Source organism: Papio anubis, chromosome 1 (assembly GCF_008728515.1).
Source record: "Papio anubis isolate 15944 chromosome 1, Panubis1.0, whole genome shotgun sequence".
Taxonomy (NCBI): Eukaryota; Metazoa; Chordata; class Mammalia; order Primates; family Cercopithecidae; genus Papio; species Papio anubis.
In genome coordinates, this window is record NC_044976.1 from 201,892,596 (window position 1) to 201,914,076 (window position 21,481).

At 42.3% G+C, this 21,481-nt stretch overlaps 1 protein-coding gene across 24 annotated transcripts in view; it reads right to left on the reverse strand.

Moving 5' to 3' along the window:
- Window positions 1-8,695: 8,695 nt before the first annotated feature.
- The window catches only part of SIPA1L2 (signal induced proliferation associated 1 like 2), a 231,545-nt gene continuing 218,759 nt past the window's right edge, over window positions 8,696-21,481 (reverse strand). For 23 of the 24 annotated variants that reach the window (XM_031659420.1, XM_031659381.1, XM_031659380.1 and 20 more), the window contains 4 exons: window positions 14,814-14,867; window positions 14,139-14,262; window positions 13,085-13,166; window positions 8,696-10,006 (listed from right to left, as the gene is read on the reverse strand). In XM_031659420.1, coding sequence (XP_031515280.1) covers window positions 9,860-10,006; window positions 13,085-13,166; window positions 14,139-14,262; window positions 14,814-14,867 — 407 coding nt within the window. In that variant the 3' untranslated portion in view covers window positions 8,696-9,859. The remainder of the gene's footprint in view (window positions 10,007-13,084; window positions 13,167-14,138; window positions 14,263-14,813; window positions 14,868-21,481) is intronic. The other variant, XM_021931411.2, reaches the window with a different exon arrangement.

The following is a 21,481-nucleotide window of genomic DNA, read 5'->3' on the forward strand; positions in this document are numbered from 1 at the left end:
CACTGCATTCCAGCCTTGGTGACAAGGTGAGACCCTGCCTCTTAAAAAAACAAACAAACAAAAAGGCCCCGACCCGGGCACTGTGGCTCACGCCTGTAATCCCAACACTTTGGGAGGCTGAGGCGGGCGGATCACCTGAGGTCAGGAGTTTGAGACCAGCCTGGCCAACATGGTGAAACCCCGTCTCTACTAAAAATACAAAAACTAGCCGGGCATGGTGGCAAATGCCTGTAATCCCAGCTACTAGGGAGCCTGAGGCAGGAGAACTGCTTGAACCCGGGAGGCAGAGGTTGCACTGAGCTGAGATAATGCCACGGGATAGAACGAGACTCCATCTCCCAAAAAAAAAGAAAAAAAAGCACCAACGCGCACTTCCTGGTTCCCTAATAGCAAGCATAGGCTAGCATGAGCCCACAGACATTCTGTGAAGACACAGAAAGGAGACTCAATTAGCCTTTTGAAAAGTGCTCACGGCACTGGTTAAACATGACCTTTCCAGGTAAAGGTGCACAGGAGCTGGGCAAGTCAACATGAAGTCCCAAGAGGCTGAATGGGAGTAACTGAGCCCTGACCCAGTGTCCTCCATAAGCACAAATTCGATCTGCCTTCTCACTGGGCAGTCAGCTGCATGCAGGGCTGACCTGGATATTTCTGCCTTCTGAAGGCCAGAAAGGTGGGCAATGTCCCAGCACCTCTGAAATGGTCATGTGGGGCCACAGGGAGTCTTAAGTCTCACCTGGTCTACACTTGTACCTTGAGTATGCTCTGGTGTTCAATGACCAGGGGAGATATTACTATGGGAGCCAGGCTGTAGGCAGGTTCAATAAAGGGTTAATGGCAAAAGTTAGGTTTTCCTCAATAATTCTTCCTCTTAAAGGTATTCAATGATGCTTTCTTATTTTCACTTCTAGGTCTTGATTGTTCTAACTTGACCGAGATTGATAAAATCTTGAGTGCAGATATCCTTACCCAAATTGCAAACAGCGCCCTATATTCACAAATACGACACTTCCTTTGATTCAACCAAAAAAATAAATGTATCGGGGACCATGTTATAGATTTGATTTCACCTCTTCAACCATTTCTCTAGAACTCGGTCTTCTATAAAGTGAAGGGATTGGTCTCCTCCAACTCTGTGGTTCTTCTTTTTTCCAGTGGGTACCAGGTCTTCTCATAATGGCCTTTGTCTTTTCTTTTTTCCAAGCACTTTCTTCCCCACTGTGTCCAAGCTTCCCAATCCTCAAGCACCCCTGAAGCTATTCATATTTAATCTCTTCTCCTGCTGTCCTGGTGTCTGATCTCATTCTTTAGCTCATCCAACCTCAGTGTCCTACCAGATGCTCCCATTGCAGAACGAAATGTTAAAATTTAGGGCCTGGAGCGAACACTTCAGTCATTCTTCCTTTTCTACACATTAATTACCAAATTAATCACTCTTTGGAGAGAGGTCCTCTTTTCCCCTGTTGATCCTCCTGCAGGCCCCCAGAGCACAGCTCCGTGGAATGACGTCTCTTCTCTCTGAATAGATGGCAATTGATCAAAGTCTGTCTGCTCTTTAACATCCAGAATGGTGTTTCTATATTTTCCTGCACTTGTTCCAACAGGTCTTTGTTTTTTTGTGAGATTAAGCTTCCTGGTTTCCCTGTGCTTATCCACTCCAAGTCCCCACAAACTCACTCATTCGGGCCACATTCCTATCTTTTTAAAATAAAATCATTTACTTTTAATTGTGATGAAAAAAAACATAACGTACAATTTACCATCGTAACCATTTTGAGTAGTACAATTCAGTGGTATGAAGTATATTCACATTGCTCTGCAACCCTCCCCACCATTTCCAGAACTCTTTTCATCTTCCCAAACTGAACTCTGGACCCACGAAACAACTGCCCATTCCTTCTCCCCCTACCCGCTGGTGACCACCATTCTATTACCTGTCTCTATGAATCTAACTACTCTACTACCTCATATAAGTGGAATCATCCAGTATTTGTCCTTTTGTGACTGGATCATTTCACTGAGCATAACGTCCTCAAAGTTCATCCACGTTTTAGCACGTGTCAGATTTTTCTTCTATTTTAAGGCTGAATAATATTCCATTGTATTGATAGACCGTATTTTGTTTATTTATCTCCTGATGGACATCAGGGTTGTTTCCACTTTTAGGCTATTGAGAATGACGCTGCCATGAACACAGGTGTACAAATACGTCTTCAAGGTATAAATACCTTTTTCCTAAATTCTCTTGGGCTCATACCCAGAGGTGGAATTGCTGGATCATATGGTAATTCTAAGCTTAATTTTTTGAGGAATCAACATATTTTCCATAGCAGCTGCAGCATTTTACATTCTCACCAACAGTGGACCAGAGTTACGATTTCTCCACATCCTTGCTAACATTCACCACATCCCTATCCTTTTCATTTAAAATACAATTCATCACAAGCCATAATTTAGGAGGGAACAAGGCCATGCAAGATGAAGTCACAGGGAAGAATAAAAGCAACAGGTTTCTATAAGAACCAACAGTTAGGCCGGGCACGGTGGCTCACCCCTGTAATCCCAGCACTTTGGGAGGCCGAGGTGGACGGATCACCTGAGGTCAGGAGTTCGAGACCAGCCTGGTCAACATGATGAGACCCCCCATCTCTACTAAAAATGCAAAAGAAAATTTAGCGGGGCGTGGAGGCAGGCACCTGTAATCCCAGCTCGGGAGGCTGAGGCAGAAGAATTGCTTGAGCCTGGGAGACAGAGGTTGCAGTAAGCCGAGATCATGCCACTGCACTCCAGTCTGGCCGACAGAGCAAGGCTCTGTCCCAAAATAAATAAATAAATAAATAAATAAATAAATAAATAAATAAATAGATAAATAAATAACCAAGAATTATTTTGGCAGGACAGGGCAAGTCAAATTTTCCAACAGAAATACTAAAGATATTCTGTTGGAATATTCTATATGTATTGGCAGCTACTTTTATACATAAAATGTGTGTCTATAAACACACAAGTTTCATGGTCACATCCATTAATGTAATGCATTTTTATGGCAGAACTACTTCATGCATCTAAGCACAATTCACAATTGCAAAAATATTATGAAACCAACCTAAATGTCCATCAGCTGACGGTGGATAAAGAAAATGTGTTACACATACACCACAGAATACTCCTCAACAATGAAATGGAACAAAATGGCCTTTACAGTGACTTGGATGAAGTTGGAGGCCATTATTCTAAGTGAAGTAACTTAGGAATGGAAAACCAAATATCATATGTTCTCATTTATAAGTGGGAGCTAATCTGTGAGGAGGCACAAGCATAAGAATAATCTAAAGGACTCTGGCGACTGGGGGGAAGGGTGGAGGATAAAAGACTACACATTGGATGCAGTGTATACTGCTCAGGTGATGGATGCACCAAAATCTCAGAAATCACCACTAAAGAACTTATTCATGTATCCAAAAACCACCTGTTCACTAAAACCTATTGAAATTAAAATAAAACGAAATAAATTGTTTCTCTGGACAAGTGTCGGTGGGATTCCTTCAGAATCTTTCCTTATACAACTACATCTTTGGTTCTTAATACAATTTTTCTTTTGGAAATCAGTGTCACTGACAAGAATAATCCCTACTCAATGGGACAGTAAACAATGACAGTAACCAAGACTCCCAGAACATTTCAATTTTACGTTTGAGAACAAATCACTAAGGTGGCTCTTGCTTTGAAAGAACAGAACAAGAATCTGTTAAATTAGGGAGAAAAACTTGGTTTCAAAGCTCCTATCTACCTTGGAATTCATATGAACAGTGTAGTCTACAGATGCCAGTGTCATTAACTGGGTCACTACCAGGCCTCTCTCTAATCCTTCCCCCTTCACAATCATCTGAAGTGAAATGTTTTAAGATGATGCTGGCAGAACAACAGCCTTATAGTTCGAGAGGAACAATGAAAAATAATCAAGTAGGAGTTGAGGGGCTAAACCCACTGACTTCTGTGCACTTCCTCTCCTGAGTAGTGCTATTTGCGTTCTTAAGTACTTAATTTAAAATGATACAGAATGCCTATTCTGGGAATTTTATATTCATGGAAGCGGGGACTGTGGGCTGTAGCCTGCTGTTTGGCAAGCCCTCAGCCCAGATGGGGTTCTACAAGGTGTTTAATCAGATCCTAGAGCAGCACACGACTGCCATGTTTAATTATTCTAATTTAATGGAGCATTCAGCAAGATCTGCTTTGTTTGGCATCAATGATTATGGTCGTGGGCAAGAGGGGCATGGGCCCAGATGCTCAGTCCCAGCTTGTTTCATACACGGTGATGGAGGAGACTCTGCCAGGGCCTGAAGTCTCCATCTGCAGATGTGTATTAATAGCCAGCACTGATTTAGTTGAGGCAATTTACTGAAATGCTACCACTCTGAAGCCCTCTCCTGCACACAGCCTTCCTCCTGGCTTTCACTGGGTCACAGGAAGGCTGGGAGAGCTGCTCTTTATTACAAGACTACCAACACCACTGCCTAAGAGCCTGATTGATGGGTACCGATGGCCAGGACACTGGAAGTCTTACCCTTCATTTTGTTTTTTTACGAACTCAGCTCCAGCTTTGCAGCCAAACGGTATTTTTGCATGTCAAGGGGGCTCATTATTTTTCATTTGTTCTACTTAAAAACAGGCTGCTCTGCAAATTTTAGGCAGATCCCTGATATTAAGAGATGAAAAACAGAGATACATGTTTTTAGAGTCTGCGGATGCTAAAATTTAATCAAAACTTTGTAAGGATTTAAGAGGGCAGTACATTTTCTGGTATTAACATGAACTAGAGAGGGCTTGCAGGGTTTATGTTTTTGTGTTTTTAAAAAGCAACCAAAAGGTACTCAAATCTTGTGTGTCAAAATGCAAGAATGTGACATTTGGGGGTGATGCCCGTTTAAACCTTTTATAAAATACACGAGGAGATACTTCCTTTGTACTTGTTTCTGCCTAGTCAGGAGACTTGCTCTTTGGTTAATTTGGAGGTTATAGGTTAGAAATCGAATGCATTCCTCAGGTCTTGGCAGGTCTCTTACCATTTTCTCTCCTGTGAGTCATAAATAAATAGTTTCCTGCTACCTGCCCCTAACTAGGTGTTAAATAGAACCCATTTAGTTCTATTTTCTTTTTCGGGAGTGAGTAGTATGCCTGACTTGCTTACACTAGAGCTAGGGAACTGGTTTTAAATGTGTTAAGCACAAAATCCACAGACACTCAAGTGAACTGAACTTGTTTCTTACTAACCAGTAATTCAAAGGAGAAAAGTGTGTGCAAAAATCTTTATTACTTCTTCCCAGCCCCGTATCTCAACTTGGAAATTCTAAAGAATCAACACTGGTGTGATTTTAGGGGATCTGAGGTTATTTAATCATCCCCAGAGGTTGACCTGAAAGTCGTGGGTCTTTGTCTCTTAGAAAGGTTCACACAAATGTATTTCATGGTGGGGCAGTGATCGTCATGGTCAAGAGGGTGGTTCTGCCTCAGATGGTGGCTTGTTTCTTGTGACACATTCCATCCGGTAGAAACAGTAGAGTTGACTCTTAAAGAGGTTATATTCACAGCTTCTCCACAACCAGAGAATTCATTTGTTGATCAGTCTAAATGGTATGCCAATTCTCTCCCTAAATCACAGATTGCGGTTTCTCAGGCCAATTATTTTATGCAAGGAGCAGGTGATTTCCCTATTCAAGCACTCCTCTATTATCATCATTACGGGTCTTTATCCTTAATGTTTTCATAGTTATCTTTTTATTTTTGGATGTGCCAACAAGAAGCTATGTTTCATGGCTTCGTGACTTTGAAGGCTAAAAATAATAGGTGATCAAATTCTGCAGTTTAGTGGACTCGCAGAACAGACTCCAGGCATCTCAAAAGATCATTGTGAGCCACAAAGGCAAAACTGTACTATCAGCCCCCTCAAGTGTAACTTACGTTTCCAATCATAAGCCTTCTCCTAGCTATAGAGAATAGCAGGATAAAAGCCTAATATGTTAATTAACTTTGTCACATACTAAAATGGCCTTAATACATAGTAGTCCACTCCATATGGTTAGAAAAACCTGCTGATTCTAAAATAAATTTTTTAGCAGATATGTTCCACGAAATACTTGGTTTGTATCCAGTAAGTCATTATAGCAAGTCAATGTGTGTAGTTGTTAAGGGGCACATTTTGTAACAGTGTCACCAGGAAGCCAAGTGGTTCAAAACTACATGTACTATGGGAGCATGGAGTTGGTTGGTTGCTGACTGGAAACATGTTTGAAAAAGCTAAACAGACCCAAAATCATTTTGGCCCTGTTTTTTGGCATGGCACTTTGGAGATGGACTTGAGACAGATTATTCATTCCTTTGCTAGTATAGACTGAGAACTGTGTTTTCAAGAAATGTCTTCTGGTCTTATCCTCAGGTATGCCTTCGGAAGATGGAATGGCTTTCCATTCAGCTAGGTTTTGGTCAGGTTCCTTTATTTTCTCTAAACGATGTCCACCTTTCCATCTGATTAGTAGCGCTAAAGCAAATGCACCCACCCTTGATCAAAGACACAGGAGAGCTGTATTCCAGGCCCTTGCCAGGAGCGTAACTGTTGTTAAGCCTTTACTAAAGGCAAGAGATATTTATGGAAAACCGTGTGATCAAACATGCAGTTCATCGATTCCTTTGAAGTCTAGGGCTTATCCCTGGATCCAGCCCTTTCAACTCATCTCCAACCCATCAGCAGTTCTGTGCGCTTTACCTCCAAATACATTCTCACGTGTGGCCTACCTACTTCTCCCCACTTTCACTGCCTTACCACAGGCCATGCCAACACCATCTCTTACCTAGACTGGTCTTCCTCATGTACTCTGCCCTATGCCTGGCATTGGTAAATTATACTGGTGAGTGGCCTGTTTTTGTGTGGTCTTGCAAGCTAAGAACGACTCTTACTATCTTTAAAGAGTGTTAAATAGAAATTTGAAAGTATGCAACAGAGGCAGTATGTGACTCCCAAAGCCTCAAATGGTTCCTTTGTAGATAAAGCCCCACACAGAAAGTCTGAAGACCTGCGTGGTCCATTCTGCTTTAGAAGTCAGAATAATCCATTTAAAATAGAGCTCACATCAGGCAGTTTTCCTGCTTCAATGGCTTCCTTTTGACTTAGAACAAAATCCAAAGTCTAGCATGGCCTCCAGTTCCTTCATGGTGTGGCTTTTGCTGATCTCTTCAAGCACATCTCCCACTGCTCTACCCTCCCTGTTACGTCCTGGCTTCTGCTAGATTTCTTGAACACACTAACCTTAGGGACTCTGAACCTCGTGTACCCTCGTCTACCCATGGACCACCCTATCTAGGTCCTGATTCCTCATCTTTAAAAAGGAAGTGATGATGGCACCTACCTCACAGGGCTGCTAGGTAGGTAACACAAAGCACAACACAGGACCTGGCACCCAGGAGCTATTCAGACAGTATCAGTGTTCCTAATAATTACTTAAGGTAGCCTGTTGCAGGTACTTTTATTTCTGTCTTTCATGTTTTGAAGTGCTCTTATGTCTGTCTTCCCTTATTCGACTGTCTGCCTGTGCACACAGGGGTCCTGACCCCCGTTGATCACAGTTGGATTTTCAGTTCCTAGCATGCTGCCTGGTTCACAGTGATGGGAAAGAAAAAAAAGGGAAGGAGGGAGGAAGGACGGTATCTACGTGGCCCATAAGGTTCTTATTCCCTGAAAATCTCCAGTCCCTGGCTGCATCTTGGAGGTGTACCTGTGCGTTTCATAGAGGGCAGCTGTATGAAACAGCCTTAGGAAGCTTACTGTTACATCCACTGTGAGAATGTTAATTGTTCAATATGCCTCCCATGTGAAGCCCATATGGAAAATTCCTTTTAGGGCCAATTCTAAGAGTCAGTTTGCTTCCTCTGAATTCTTGATATGCTTTCTGTTCTTCAAAGGTTGAGAGCAATGGACCTTAACAGTGTTTCCCTTCACATCTGGATCCATGTTTTGTGTCTCCTGTCTTACATTTGACTCAAATTTACAGTTTACCTCTTCCTGATAATTTTTCAAACTGTTACTGTTTTTGTTTTTTGAGACAAGAGTTTTGCTCTTGTTGCCCAGGCTGGAGTGCAATGGCATGATCTTGGCTCACTGCAACCTCCACTTCTCAGGTTCAAGTGATTCTCCTGCCTCAGCCTCCCAAGTAGTTGGGATTATAGGCATGCGCCACCATGCCTGACTAATTTTGTACTTTTAGTAGAGACAGGGTTTCTCCACGTTGGTCAGGCTGGTCTTGAACTCCCGACCTCACATGATCCGCCCACCTTGGCCTCCCAAAGTGCTGGCAACATCAAAGTGTTAAATTTTTTTTTTTTTTTTAAGGCAATCTTGGGTAAATTACTTCACTTTAGCCACAGCTCATTTGGTTGTAAATGAGAACCCCACCTCCTACCTATGAAGGATACCGTTGGGGTTAAATGAGAGGGATGAAAAGTTCAGAGAATAGTGTCTGGCACACAACAGCTACTAAAAACTACTAGGTACCCCTTCCTGAAATCAATCTGGGATTTTATGAGAAGGCAGCTGAACAGTATTTAATACAAATCAAGGTCCTAAATGACCTGAAATAAATTCACATACAGTCAGACTGTAGACATGTTAGATCATAAAAAATCTAGTCACCTGACAGCACCATTTCTTATGTGGACTTCTTTTAAACATTTATTAAAAAAGCAAAATGTATGTTCATCTCAAATCTAACAGTTAAAAATGGTAAAGCAATACAAACAACGTGTTACTAGCAGCATCCAGTCGTTAGAATCTCTCACCCTGCTTCTCGGTCTGATCTGTGCAAGCTCAGTCTCTTCTGAGCCTGCAGCTACCTCCAACCCTCATCGTAGTGCAGGCCAAACCAAATTTTATAAAATTAACAATTTAAGGTTAAATAAGCTTAAATAAGGGTGTTAAATACAAGACACTTCATCAAAGCTTCTGTACAAAGATAAACAAATCTGGCATTGTACAAGTGGTTCCGCCGGCTCACAGCACACAAGGAAGTTCTAGTGAGTTAAGCAGATTCACTTTCATTTTTTTCCAGCAGAGCAACTATACAAAAGTGAACTAAGAGTTGAAGTGACTACTGACAACTCGGTGAGCCATTTACAAGGCATATGTATCTGTTTTTTTTTGTTTTTAATCAGAACACTGTTAATATTCAGGCACCATTTGTTCCTGCAAATAAATAAGTCTCTAAGGTAACTGCATCTGAACTAGTGTTAAACACAACAGTGCTTTTTTTCTTTAATCCCCCCCGCAAAGCTTTTCCAACTATGTACTATGCCTCCTTTCTTATTGCTATGGTAATGTGGCTGTGGAAATAAAACTACTGTACATCCAAAAAAATAGAGCACCTTTAACATTAAAGTATATGTCTGATTATTTGTTCTCATGTTTATTTTACAATACTAAAGCCCAAACTATGGTAAATTGCTTTACATCTCTACCAGGTCACCTGATAAATAGGAAATAAAACCCAACTATCTTCCCTCTTGAGGTAAGCCCAAGCCAGAGCATGTTTTAGCAGAGTCTAAAAGAAAAAAGGTCTCAACTGTCGCCAGGGTTTACATTCATCTTCACACCAGGAGTTACATTCATTCAGCTTCACATCGGCACTGCTCTCTGCTGTGGCTACCGAGAAAGAGTCGAGGCTCCCTGTCCTGCTGTGGTGAATGGCGCTACACAGAACGGAACAGCAAAAACATCTACGACTGGTGGAAAGCACACAGAAAAACCACATGTTTGTGACTTCAAAGGGACAAGGGGCATTTCCCAATGGTCCCTTGATGAGGTGCAGACTGGCTAAGATTTTTTGTCGATGGTGGTGAAAAACCATTCTGTGAATTTCCGCAGCTGAGCTGTCGCGGTCTGGGACTCCTCCTGCAGCCTCATGTTGTCCTGTCTCAGGTGCTGCACTTCCGCTTGGAGAACAGCCTTGTCTTGTTTTTCCTGGTCAGAGTAGAAATAAACTGAGTCATGGAGACTGACCGATACATTCATTCCTCCTAAGCTGGGCTACAAGAATCTTTTATTCTTATTTTTACTTATGTACTTTTTGAGGGGAGAAGGGGTGACTTTCTTCAGTGAGGGAACTTTCCTGATCCTGATTCCTGCTGATGACAAACGGATGGGAACGAGCACTCCATGCACCCTGTTCTTTCATCCCACTCTGCTCCCACAGGGTGCTAAGATAGCGTTTCTATAGGAAGGTGTTCATCGTTGTTTATATCACCCTCTATCCAAAAAAGGGAGACTACAGTGAGGTGAAAGGTAACCCTTTGACAAATGCACAAAACTTTCTAAGTACAAAATTGGAATCAGCAGAGCTGTTACATATGTTTATAATAAAATAGGTACTTAGGTCTTTCATTCCATCAAGCTTTCCTGCTACACTATATTTCCATAATGACCCTTAAAGTCTGCCATTAAAAAGTACGTAAAAATAATCAAGACTTTCAGAAGAATCACATCTGGAGTTTCCAACATATAGCAATAAAAAAATGTACAGCACCAGTTTCAGACCCCTCCCTGCTGAAAGGGATGTCTTGCCCTAAATGGATAGAGGGGTCACTGTCAGATTGTAACAACTGGTATTTCTGTAATGGGATCTAACTCGACCGCTAATGCCACCAGATGCCACCCACAGCACTGTACGGGAGCACTGAGCGAGGTGAGTGGAGGCCCCCACCGTTGGCATGTCTGGTCCCGCCCTCAAGGTTTCCTCGTTTCCTGATCCCTTCCGAGGCCCTCCCCAATACCACCTGCCTGGTCACTGGCGCAAAAGACCCTGGTCGCCAGAGGAGGCCTGAGTCACAGCTGGCCACTCACTTCGCTGTTAAGGAGCAACTGCAGCCCACCCTGGATACGGACTCTCCCCGGACATTCCTCACCACGACTCTCGGTCCCAACAGTCTGAGTCCCATAGCTCAGAACACCTCTGCTGTGACTCAGCTGCCCACCTCTCTGCATCCCTGCCAACCTTTTATTATGACCCATGGAACTTGGATTCTGCCATGAAGACCTTGTGCACGCTCAGTCTGTCCTCCTGAAATTCCCTTCGTCTTCGTGCTCTAAGTGAATCCTGGTTCCCTCCTGAGGACACCGTCCCCAGCAGCTCACTACGGGGGTCGGGCAGGCAGACAGTGCATCCCCTATTGTTCAGGCCAGATCTCCGCTCCTTCCTACAATTCCAGCTCCTCTAAAAAATGTGCCATTAGGTCATGAGACCTGCTACCCCTCCTGGCTGCAAAAACTTTACTGTATCTCCAGTCCCAACCATCATTACGGGAAGATTCTAGAACCTGGTTTGCTCTTTTCTCCCCATCCCACTCCTGTCATCTGTGTTGATGATTTTGAATCCACTGAGATGTTCCATCCGACACTCTGGCCATTCAGCCTCTCCATCGCTTTCTCTCAGTGATCTTCAAAACCAGCCTTCCTCAGCTCCCACTCCCATGAACACATCCTATACCGTGCTATTGTCAATGACTGCATCTCTTCCTAAAAGTTTCAAGCTCCTACTTCTTGACCATCACCTTCTGTCTTTTAAAAATAATTTCTCCAGTATCTCCTCCTCCAGTAATGATAGAATCCATCAATCTTATCAATCTTACTCTTATTTTCACTGCCCACCAACACCTCCGCCCCAGCCGTGACGTTATTTCTCTTCAACCAGCCTGGACTCTGGGTTCTTTGGTTTATTCATGCACTGTACATGCCCCAGGGTCCTTGTCTCTCCCTCTCTCTCCCTCTCTCTCCCTCCTCGTCTTGATTTCCTGTCTAAATCTTAATATTGGCTAAATTCAACTCTCCAACGATTCTACACTTGCAGCTGGAGATAAGGTGACCAGCCATCCCAGCTTGCATGGGACTTTGCTGGTTCTAATATGGAAAGTTCCGTATCCTAGAAAACTTCTCCATCCCGGGCAAACTGGGACAGCTCGTCACCCAAGCTGGGGAAAAAACACACAACCAGGAAAACAGGTATCACTTTAACTTATGCTCCAAATTCAAATGTGCTTTAGCTTTTTTTGACAAGTCTCCCAAATACACCCGGTTAGTTTACATGCTGTGGTACACCCATATCCTCTATCCACAAAGCTCTTATATTCCTTCTCACCACTCTCAGCTCATGACTAGAAAAAAAAGAAACAATCTGAGAAATTTGCCAACATCTCTGTCTGGACTCTGTGTATGTGAATGAACGTGGTGCATACATGAACACGTGCACACGCACACATACTCTGCTCCACTCTGGTAACTGTATAAGCTGTCCCTACTCTTATCCAAGGCCAGCTCCCTCCTTGTGACTAGATCAGAACTCCACCCACTTGCCCTTCACCCTCATCAGGATTTCCCTCCCAACTGAATCCTTTCCTCAGCATTCTCACCAGCTACGATTTTTCCCTTCTTCAAAAGCCAAACCAAACCATCACAACAAAAACCTTCCTGTGACGCCCTCCCACTCGCTACCGCACCCCATTCCGTTTCCCTGGACAACCAACTGGCTCTCCAGCACAGGGCTGATGGAACAGAGCTCAGCAAGTTATTTGTGGGATACAGGATTTAATTTCTTTTGAGGATGGACCAAGCGCAGGTTGATGTGTAGAGCAGAAGTTCTGAGGGCTGCGAAGCTGACTCAAGACAGACAACAGGACTCAGAGACCAGGCTTTCTGGCAGCAATGGACTCCTCTGAGGTCAGCTCATACAGAGTTGGTGCAACCGATAACTCACTGAACTAAAAAATGCTGGCCCACCGTGCTTCTACTGCACACTGAAGATTAGCCACATCGAGGGCTAATCCTCATTTACTCATATCCATTGAGATCCCTGCATCCCGCAAAATGAAATACATCAGCTGCAGGTCAGCAGATGGAGTGAGACCTCAGGAGCATCTGTTTGTATTTATCATTGGTTTTTGTGTAAGGCAGTCTTCTTTCCTGAATCTCTTCAATTTCTCTGTAGTAGTTATAAGGGGCTGATTTGATAAGAGAAAGAGTTCTGATTATGCTCTTCCAATAGATTACCTTCCGAAGGTCGGTCTGGAGTTGTCGAAGAATTAATTCCAACTGATTGACTTTCCCGGTCAGTGGTGATGGAGAACGCTCCCTAGCAAATAAGGATAGAATCAGAAAGACTCAAGACAGTCAATTCAGCATTTTGTTGGTCAAGTTTTCACTTGAAAAAATTATTTCATGTGCTTAGAGCCCAGCAAGCGGATACATTATAATATGTCAGAATGGAAAGTGTCCATATAGCTGATCCACTGGAAAGCCCATTCTGGGACTTTACTGATTTAAAAAGAGATCCAGAATCTCTATAGATATACGGGTCGGTAGGAAATCGAAAGATATATTATTTAAATTGGTTTAGCCAATGGAGACAAGGTAGACCCAAATGAAGTCCTGGGAACCAGTCAATTTCCCCAATTTGCCTTTCCCTATGATGGCAATATTATGAAGCTTGTTACCAGTGTGAACATGCAAGTTAACGAAGTTAATTCCAACTTCTATATTCAGCTCACACAGAAGTTGGAATTAAGAATGGATGACACAGGTAAAGAATACACATTTCACGGCGGAAGAACATGTCATGAATATAGGGCTAAGAGTGGGATGTTCCCAACATATTTCAATGGAGGGCATGAGGTCGGATCAAGGACCAGGTTCTGGGAGGAGCCATGCCCTGGGCTGGTGAGCACGTGCAGCCTGGCAGGTGGAAGGCCAATTGGTGAGTTATCCCTGCCTAGTGCTGTTGCAATAATTCGGCAGCAGACGCTGACCTTGAGGCCCCTTCTTGCCCTCTCTGACAGTGAGGCTTGCCACCGTGGGCACAGGGTCACAAGTCTTGGCAGGCATGGTGTGCCCATGGAGCAGAGTGGTCATGCAGCTAAAAGCGGTCTCCCACAGCAGGGCAGGGAGCCAAGCAGTCCCACTCAGTCCCTTCTCTGGATTCTTCAGGACTGGGAAAGGGCATGGTGGAATATGGTCACCTGCCTGGCTCAGGGTTAGTCTGTTAGCCGAATCTTTGCTAATCATGCCTGGAACAGCAGGAGGGAGGGGTCCACAGGGGCTCACATACCCAGTCGTGTCCATGAACTCTTTGCCACTGCCTGGATCTACACATAAGGGCAGCTCCTGGGCCCCTTCCAGGTCCTGCCCATGCTGCATATCTGTCAGGGTACAGAAGGATGCCACCCTCTGGTCTGGGGAGGGGAGAAACACACACAGAAAGAAGGGTTAGTAATCACTGCAAGGCAATGTTTCTTTGTGGAAATGCAGTAGATAAATAAAATCTTTCCCCCCTTCAAATCAGTTACTGCCTTGTTTTGGAACAAAACAAAGAAAAACAAATTCAGGCAAGCTTCAGAGAAGGAGAAAGCATGGCGATTGGCTGTCCTCCTACTGGGCTGTATGGCCTATGCACATCACAGCCACGGGGACAATTAGCAGACACTGGATTTGCTAGAGCCAATTTGCTTTCTTCTTTCCACATCCCAAGAAATGCCAAAGCTGCTGGCTATGCATGAAGTAATAGTTGGATAATGACTCGACTGACAGAACCAAGGAGAGGGACCTCTCTCTCAAGTTCTCCCCAACCCAGAGAAGGTTCTGGAGACAGAACAGCCAGGGCACATGTCCCGCTGTGCACCCCCAACCCTCAGAGCGTGAATAACCATGCAGACGTGCAGACACATGAAATATACAGAAAAGGTTACAGGATATCAGGAGCCAACGAGCAGCCCCAGACAATCACCTAGATAGGACGTGTGGTGACAGAGCAGCCCCAGTTCTTCATCTGAGTCAAGACCTGAAATAAGATTTAGAATTTTCCTAAGAACAGGAGTATCTCTCTATACTTGAGAATCCTGAGGGCCCACAAAGTGTGGTTATATGAAGTACAGTGTGTGTGTGCGATGGACCAGGGGAAACCCTTAAGAGCCAGTATCATGTAACTCCAATGCAATAAGGTGACACATTTCATGTTTTCACTGTTGGTTGGAAGCAGTGTTGTAGTGTACAACAAAGACACGTGGTATGCCATACACACATGGATCCAACCACGAGCATACACAACTGTGGGCTTACTTAAATGACTCACTCCACAAATCCACAGAGAGTGCTGGTGAGAGAGATAATAGCTAAGTAATCTCACTAGAAACCCTTAAAGGAAGATCGGAGGGGCACAGTACTTACAGCAGTAGTACCAATGATCAGTATGACTACAATGCCTTATCTTAGCACAAGGACATTTTTATTCTTGGCACCAGGAACTTAACATTCAATGTTTTAAGAGGTAGGAAGGAAAGGGAATAGAATAGTCTTAAGAATGGGCGCCAGACTGGCCCGGCTCCGGGGGCTGAGCGCTGACCGAGAACAGTAATCCAGAAATGCTGAATGGCATGCAGAAAAATAGTCTGTTTTTGAATCACATAGAAGTGAGAACCAAGCAATCTATTCAATGACCACTTCACTCTCATTCCCTGGAGTCTCTCTGCTTGGTTTCTGAGCACATGTATGTATCTACACTAGGAATCTGAGGTGTATAGCAGGCGTGTTAGTGCTGTGGCGGTCCTTTTCCTATGAATCGATTAATGCTGGAGAGACTGCACTTGGGTCCATGTCAGGGGTGCTCTGTTCTTAATTTACCCCACTCTACCCCCCTCTGGCTGCTGGACGAGCCTCCTCATGAGGCTGCTTATTTGCTTTATGGCAGATCATATACTTCCAGTTAATTAAAAAGGATGGTGACATTGAAGCTGCCAGGAACATATGAAGGAAAGCCAAGGCACGGGCTGTGGCCATGGTGCTGAAAGCGCCGTCAGTGCCCTGACAGAGGCCTGGGTCCTCCTGAGTGCACCCAGCTACTGATCACATTGAGAGTTCTCCATCCACGTGGCTCCTTGGCTAACACACCTGCCCTAGGCAGGCAGATGTCTTTCAATCAACCTTTCTGTAAAGTTCCACACATCAAATCTTCTGTAAGATGACAAACATTATATAACTATACTTTCCTGAGAGAGAATCATGTTACCAATTTGGTACTGCATAGTAGGCTTTTTGCATAAAGTAATTTGCAATTTAATTAAGGTCAACAACATAATTGGGGCCCTGCCAACTTCTACATATGATGTGACATGCACAGCAGAGCTGGGGGCAGAATCCTGGCTGGGCTTGAGCTGCTCTAGGGGCTGGGTGGGGAGAGGAGGTCTCGGCTGCAGTGGTGTCCAACATAACCCTCTGTTCTGTAAAGAGCCCAGAATATGGGAACACATCACATTTTAAAAAATCATTAGGAGATATATTTTTATTCCATAGTGACTTGACCAGAAAAGGAATGGAAAAGAAAACAGGTAAAAATGTGTCTAACTTTTTAGGAGTTTCAATGACTCATCCTCATTTTATGCAAGCCAGTGATAATTCAATTACGTTTCTATCTTTCTTAATACATTTAGGTTTGGTGGTCAAGTCTAAATACATGGATGAACACGCCTTAGCTTCCTTCATCTGTTTTCACCTTAATTGATAAAATACCCACATATTTAACAGAAACAGAATTTGCTATAGGCAGTCATTCAGACATTCCCTAGGGAGAAATAGGGTCCTACTGGTCAGAAGGCAAGAAGCCAAAACTAGAGTTTTGCTAGCAATGTAATTTCACAAACAGGATTTCACTTTGGATTTGAAAAGCTTGGGAGGCTGAAATGCAAAGAGAATGCTACTTGATTAAATACAGACACCAAACTACTTTATAAAATAGCTAATCTTAGAGACAGTTTCCAGTGGAAGCTTTATGCCCCTACAGCTTATTTCTGTGACAATAAATATTCAATAATCAAGCAATTACTGAGATAGAACCAAATGGCATGAACAAAACCATCAGAAAAGACAGGCACAAGAGTAGGAGCTTCATATGCACGGTTACGGTTGGTCCAGATCCCATCACCCACACTCCACACGTGCAGCCTCTTCGGTTTTCTTTCCCGTTCTTTCCAGTGCGAGCAGATCTGGCTAAGGTGGAGTGCTGGGCATGGCTGACACACAAAACAATCCATCCTTTAAAATAATCTCTTAAAAAAACTTATTTCAGGCTGAGGCGGGCGGATCATGAGGTCAGGAGATCGAGATCATCCTGGCTAACACAGTGAAACTCCGTCTCTACTAAAAACACAAAAAATTAGCTGGGCGTGGTGGCGGGTGCCTGTATTCCTAACTACTGGGAGGCTGAGGCAGGAGAATGGCATGAACCTGGGAGGCGGAGCGTGCAGTGAGCCGAGACTGCGCCACTGCACTCCAGCCTGGGCCACAGAGCTAGACTCCGTCTCACACATAAAAACAAAACAAAACAATAAAAACCTTATTTCAATATCAGTTTCTTATTTTTAGTACATTTAGCACTAAACAAGAAGATGAACAGTCAACAGGCTATTCCATATTCTAGAGCCAAGATGGCAAAACAGATGACTGCAAGTCACTCGCATGACCCTGTCTAGGATTCCTGAAGCACTAGGAACATAAGGCCAAGGCTGGATTGGCGGGGGTGAATGGTCTGATCAACGTGTCATGTCTGTCGAGCATAAGGCCAAGCTGGATTGGTGGGGGTGAATGGTCTGATCAATGTGTCATGTCTGTGGAGCATAAGGCCAAGGCTGGATTGGCGAGGGTGAATGGTCCGATCAACGTGTCATGTCTGTCAAGCATAAGGCCAAGCTGAATTGGTGGGGGTGAATGGTCTGATCAATGCGTCATGTCTGTGGAGCATAAGGCCAAGGCTGGATTGGCGGGGTGAATGGTCTGATCAACACGTCATGTCTGTCCAACATAAGGCCGAGGCTGGATCAGGTGGGGATGAATGGTCTGATCAACGCGTCATGTCTGTCTAGGGTGAGGAATAGGACGACAGTGCTTGCCCCAGATACATACCAAACGGGACATTCAAGTACAAGGCTAGATTAAATTAAACATATTTCCACAAACAAAGCTGCTCTAATATGTCTTTGTTAGAACTGCAAACTCAAGACAAAGTAGGGTTTTGTAGCCACATGTAGAAAATTAAAAGTTTTGATTCTGACTCCTATGCTTATTGCACTGAAGAAAATTGACTTAACTGGCCACTAGGAAAGGAAAAAAAAATGCTGCACTATACTATTTTCCACCTAAAATTCTCTGGTTTAGACTTTTGAAAGCCCATCCATGCATGTAGAAAGATAATAGTCTAGTATCTCCCTATGAGTAATTAATAAGAAAAAGTCCTGAAATTATTCTTTATTTAAGAAACAACTATTGCATTGGCCTGAAACCATTTTAACTTACTTTTGAGATAATTTAAATGGATTTACTATTCCAAATTTGACTTTGCATTTTTCATCCATGTAGTAGTCATTTTTCTTTCCATTTTTTTTTTCCACTAATTATGTTACCATTAGGAGTTACTCAGTAAGTCACATTTTGTTTATACTTGTATACAGATACACACACACACTCTCTCTCTCTCATACACACAGTGGTCAAATGTCAATAACTCTAACAACTTTATCAACTTTAAGCTGAAGCTTCATAACAGAAAAAGTTCTTCACAAAAAGTGATGTTTATTATGCTCTGTTTAAGAAGCCAAGGGCCTAAAGAACACAACAAATTAAAGATACAGACTTTGAATTTTTGGGAAATATGGTTACGTGAAGCATTTCATTGCCACAGTGGTGCCTGGCATGTGAATTGCAAACTCTGCATGTGTGTTTCACACTGATATTTGTGTAGGAGCACACACACATCCATGCTCCCAAACAGCTATGGGAAGATGGCACTCTCCACTACCAACTGGGGAAGTATGGAAACCTAGGAGGACAGGCCTTCGTGGGGCAGCAATGTGGAATCCAGAGTCTAAGATCACCAGTTGGTCATTTTACCTTTGAAGCCTGTGTTCACTGAAAACAACATTATCCATTCAACAAATGCTAAAAACACACCAACTGCCTCTTTCTGATATTCTGATGAATGAGAGATACTTGAAATCCTAGAGATTTTGAAGAGACTCCACTTCCCTTCCCCAGCTTCACTGTGTGATCCATAGCCAGGTTTTCTAGTTGGGTTTATTCCCATTACCATGTTTAACAGGGGATGAAAGCCATTATGTACATTATCAGGTATCCCCAAACTTGACGTGATTCTACATAACAAAGGGTATAAGCACTGCAGGCTGGCAAAACTATGATCTTATTGAACTAGACAGACCATCAATTTCACTTAGGAATACTGACATGTAAGAAGGACATGTCTTGCCCTCCAAAAAACAAAATAACTGCATACATTAAAACAAAGTCTAAAATGTGACTCAGTCAGCTTTTCGAACTTGATCTTCACAGCATAGGGGAGGCACAGAGCATCCAACTTACTTTTACCTTTTTAGACCTATGAAGGACTGTGTGTGTGTGTGTGTGTGTGTGTGTGTGTGTGTTTTTAGGTATTTGGGTAGAGATGTGTTATTTGATCACTTATTAATTTTTTTAAATGTCCAATATTTTTCTATTGGAAGCTTTTTGATTCTTTTTAATAATTTTCTGTCAGCAAATTCTCAGGAATTAGATTTCTGGTTAAAAGGTGGGTACAGTTTTCTGGCACTAATAACATACTATCATATTGCCTGAACAAAAAGATGGATCACTTTAAAATCTTTATAATGATACCAGCTGTGAGTATTCTTCATAGCTTCCTAGAGCTATTGTATCATTTTTCATATTCAAAAAGTGTGAGCTGGTAGCTCATTATTCTTTAAATTTACATGTGTGATTGAACATTTTTCACCTTCTTATTTATTGTGTATTTGTCTTTTGTGAAATTTATATTCACATGCCTTGACCATTTGTTGACTGTGGGTTTGGTGCTTTTTTGCAGGGTAAGTTCATTTATGTACTTTAGGTATCCTGGTTTTACCTATCACAATCACATTCTTTAGAAATCTTTTCCTAAAGTCCAATATTTCCTCTTTTATTTTAACATTCTCTTTCAGGTTCATAAAAGGTCTAAATATTTAAATACTTTTATCTGACCATATTACCTTTCATATGTTCTGTCACTACTCCATAATTAAAGCATAATCTTGCTTCCAAAAGTGTAATCTTACTTTTACTTTTTCTAAAATTGGCTTTTTAAATACCTAAATCCAAATGGAATACATAAATTCCTTTCCCATGTAACTCTTAAATATATTCAGATTTCTGTCTGAGCTCTTAATTTTTCTTCAAAAAATCTTAACCCTATTGAGTTACTATGCTGTTTTAATTATTATTAAGTTATAATAGATCTTTTGGTTGAGTATCATTTACCTATTTTCCAAATGGAGGCAAATTTAGTTCTTTAACTATTTTTCTTGAAATTGCATTAACTCTACAAGTTAATCCAGGAAGAATTGTCATCTTTACTATGAGGCTTTCTATCCATTTCTAGTCTTACATATTAAAACTTTTCAGATATCAAAGTGTTCCTTGGAATTCTCTCATAATTCTGATGATGGTTTACTTCTCAAAGAACATGTTAATTCAATTTTACTGATATATCTAAGGTGTCCTGTGACTATTACAGTGGAAAGTTGTCTGCAAAGACAGCTGTCAACAACTCCTCCCTCCCTGTGTGTACCTGCCATTTCTTGCCATCTCTACTATCAAGAGGTAGAGGTAGAGTCTATGTCACACCCCTGGAATACTGGCCTTGTGAACTACTTTGGCCTAAATAGAATGTGGTAAATATAATGTTCTGGGACATCCAAAACCAGGCCTTAAGACATCACAGAGCTTCTGCTTTTGTTCTTCTAATTCCTTAAGCCCCATGTGAATAAATACAACTACTCTGCTGACAGCAGGGGTCTCACTAGGCCTCAGCCATTCCAGACACAGACAGGTGAGTAAAATCTCCTTAATGCTCCAGATTCAGTTGAGCTCCAGCTGCATACAGCTGCTTGAGTGACCCCAGCTAAGATCATATGGAGCAGAAGAACCACCCAGCTGAGCCTAGTCAACCCAGAGTATCATGATAAATAATAACTATTGTTGTTTTTAGCCATAAATGTTGGGGGTGGTTTGTTAAACAGCAATAGGTAACTAAAAAAAATTAATAACACTTTGAAATTATGCTTATAAAAGTATATTTCAAAATACCTAATTACTTTACCTATTTTATAATCTCTTAATTAAACTTCATTTTGATCTTTTGTATTTTCTATGTATAAAACTCTATCTAAAATTTCTTACCTCCAACATTGATCTCTTTTTTCTTTGCATTCCTTGTTTAAATGTCAAAAATTCCAGTATAAAAATTAAAGGGCACAGTCTCAAAGAGTACACTTGCTTAGTTTCTGGACATAAGCAATCTGCTTATAAACATTTTCTATTAAGTACTATGTAACCATTTAAAATAGATATCAGCCTTTG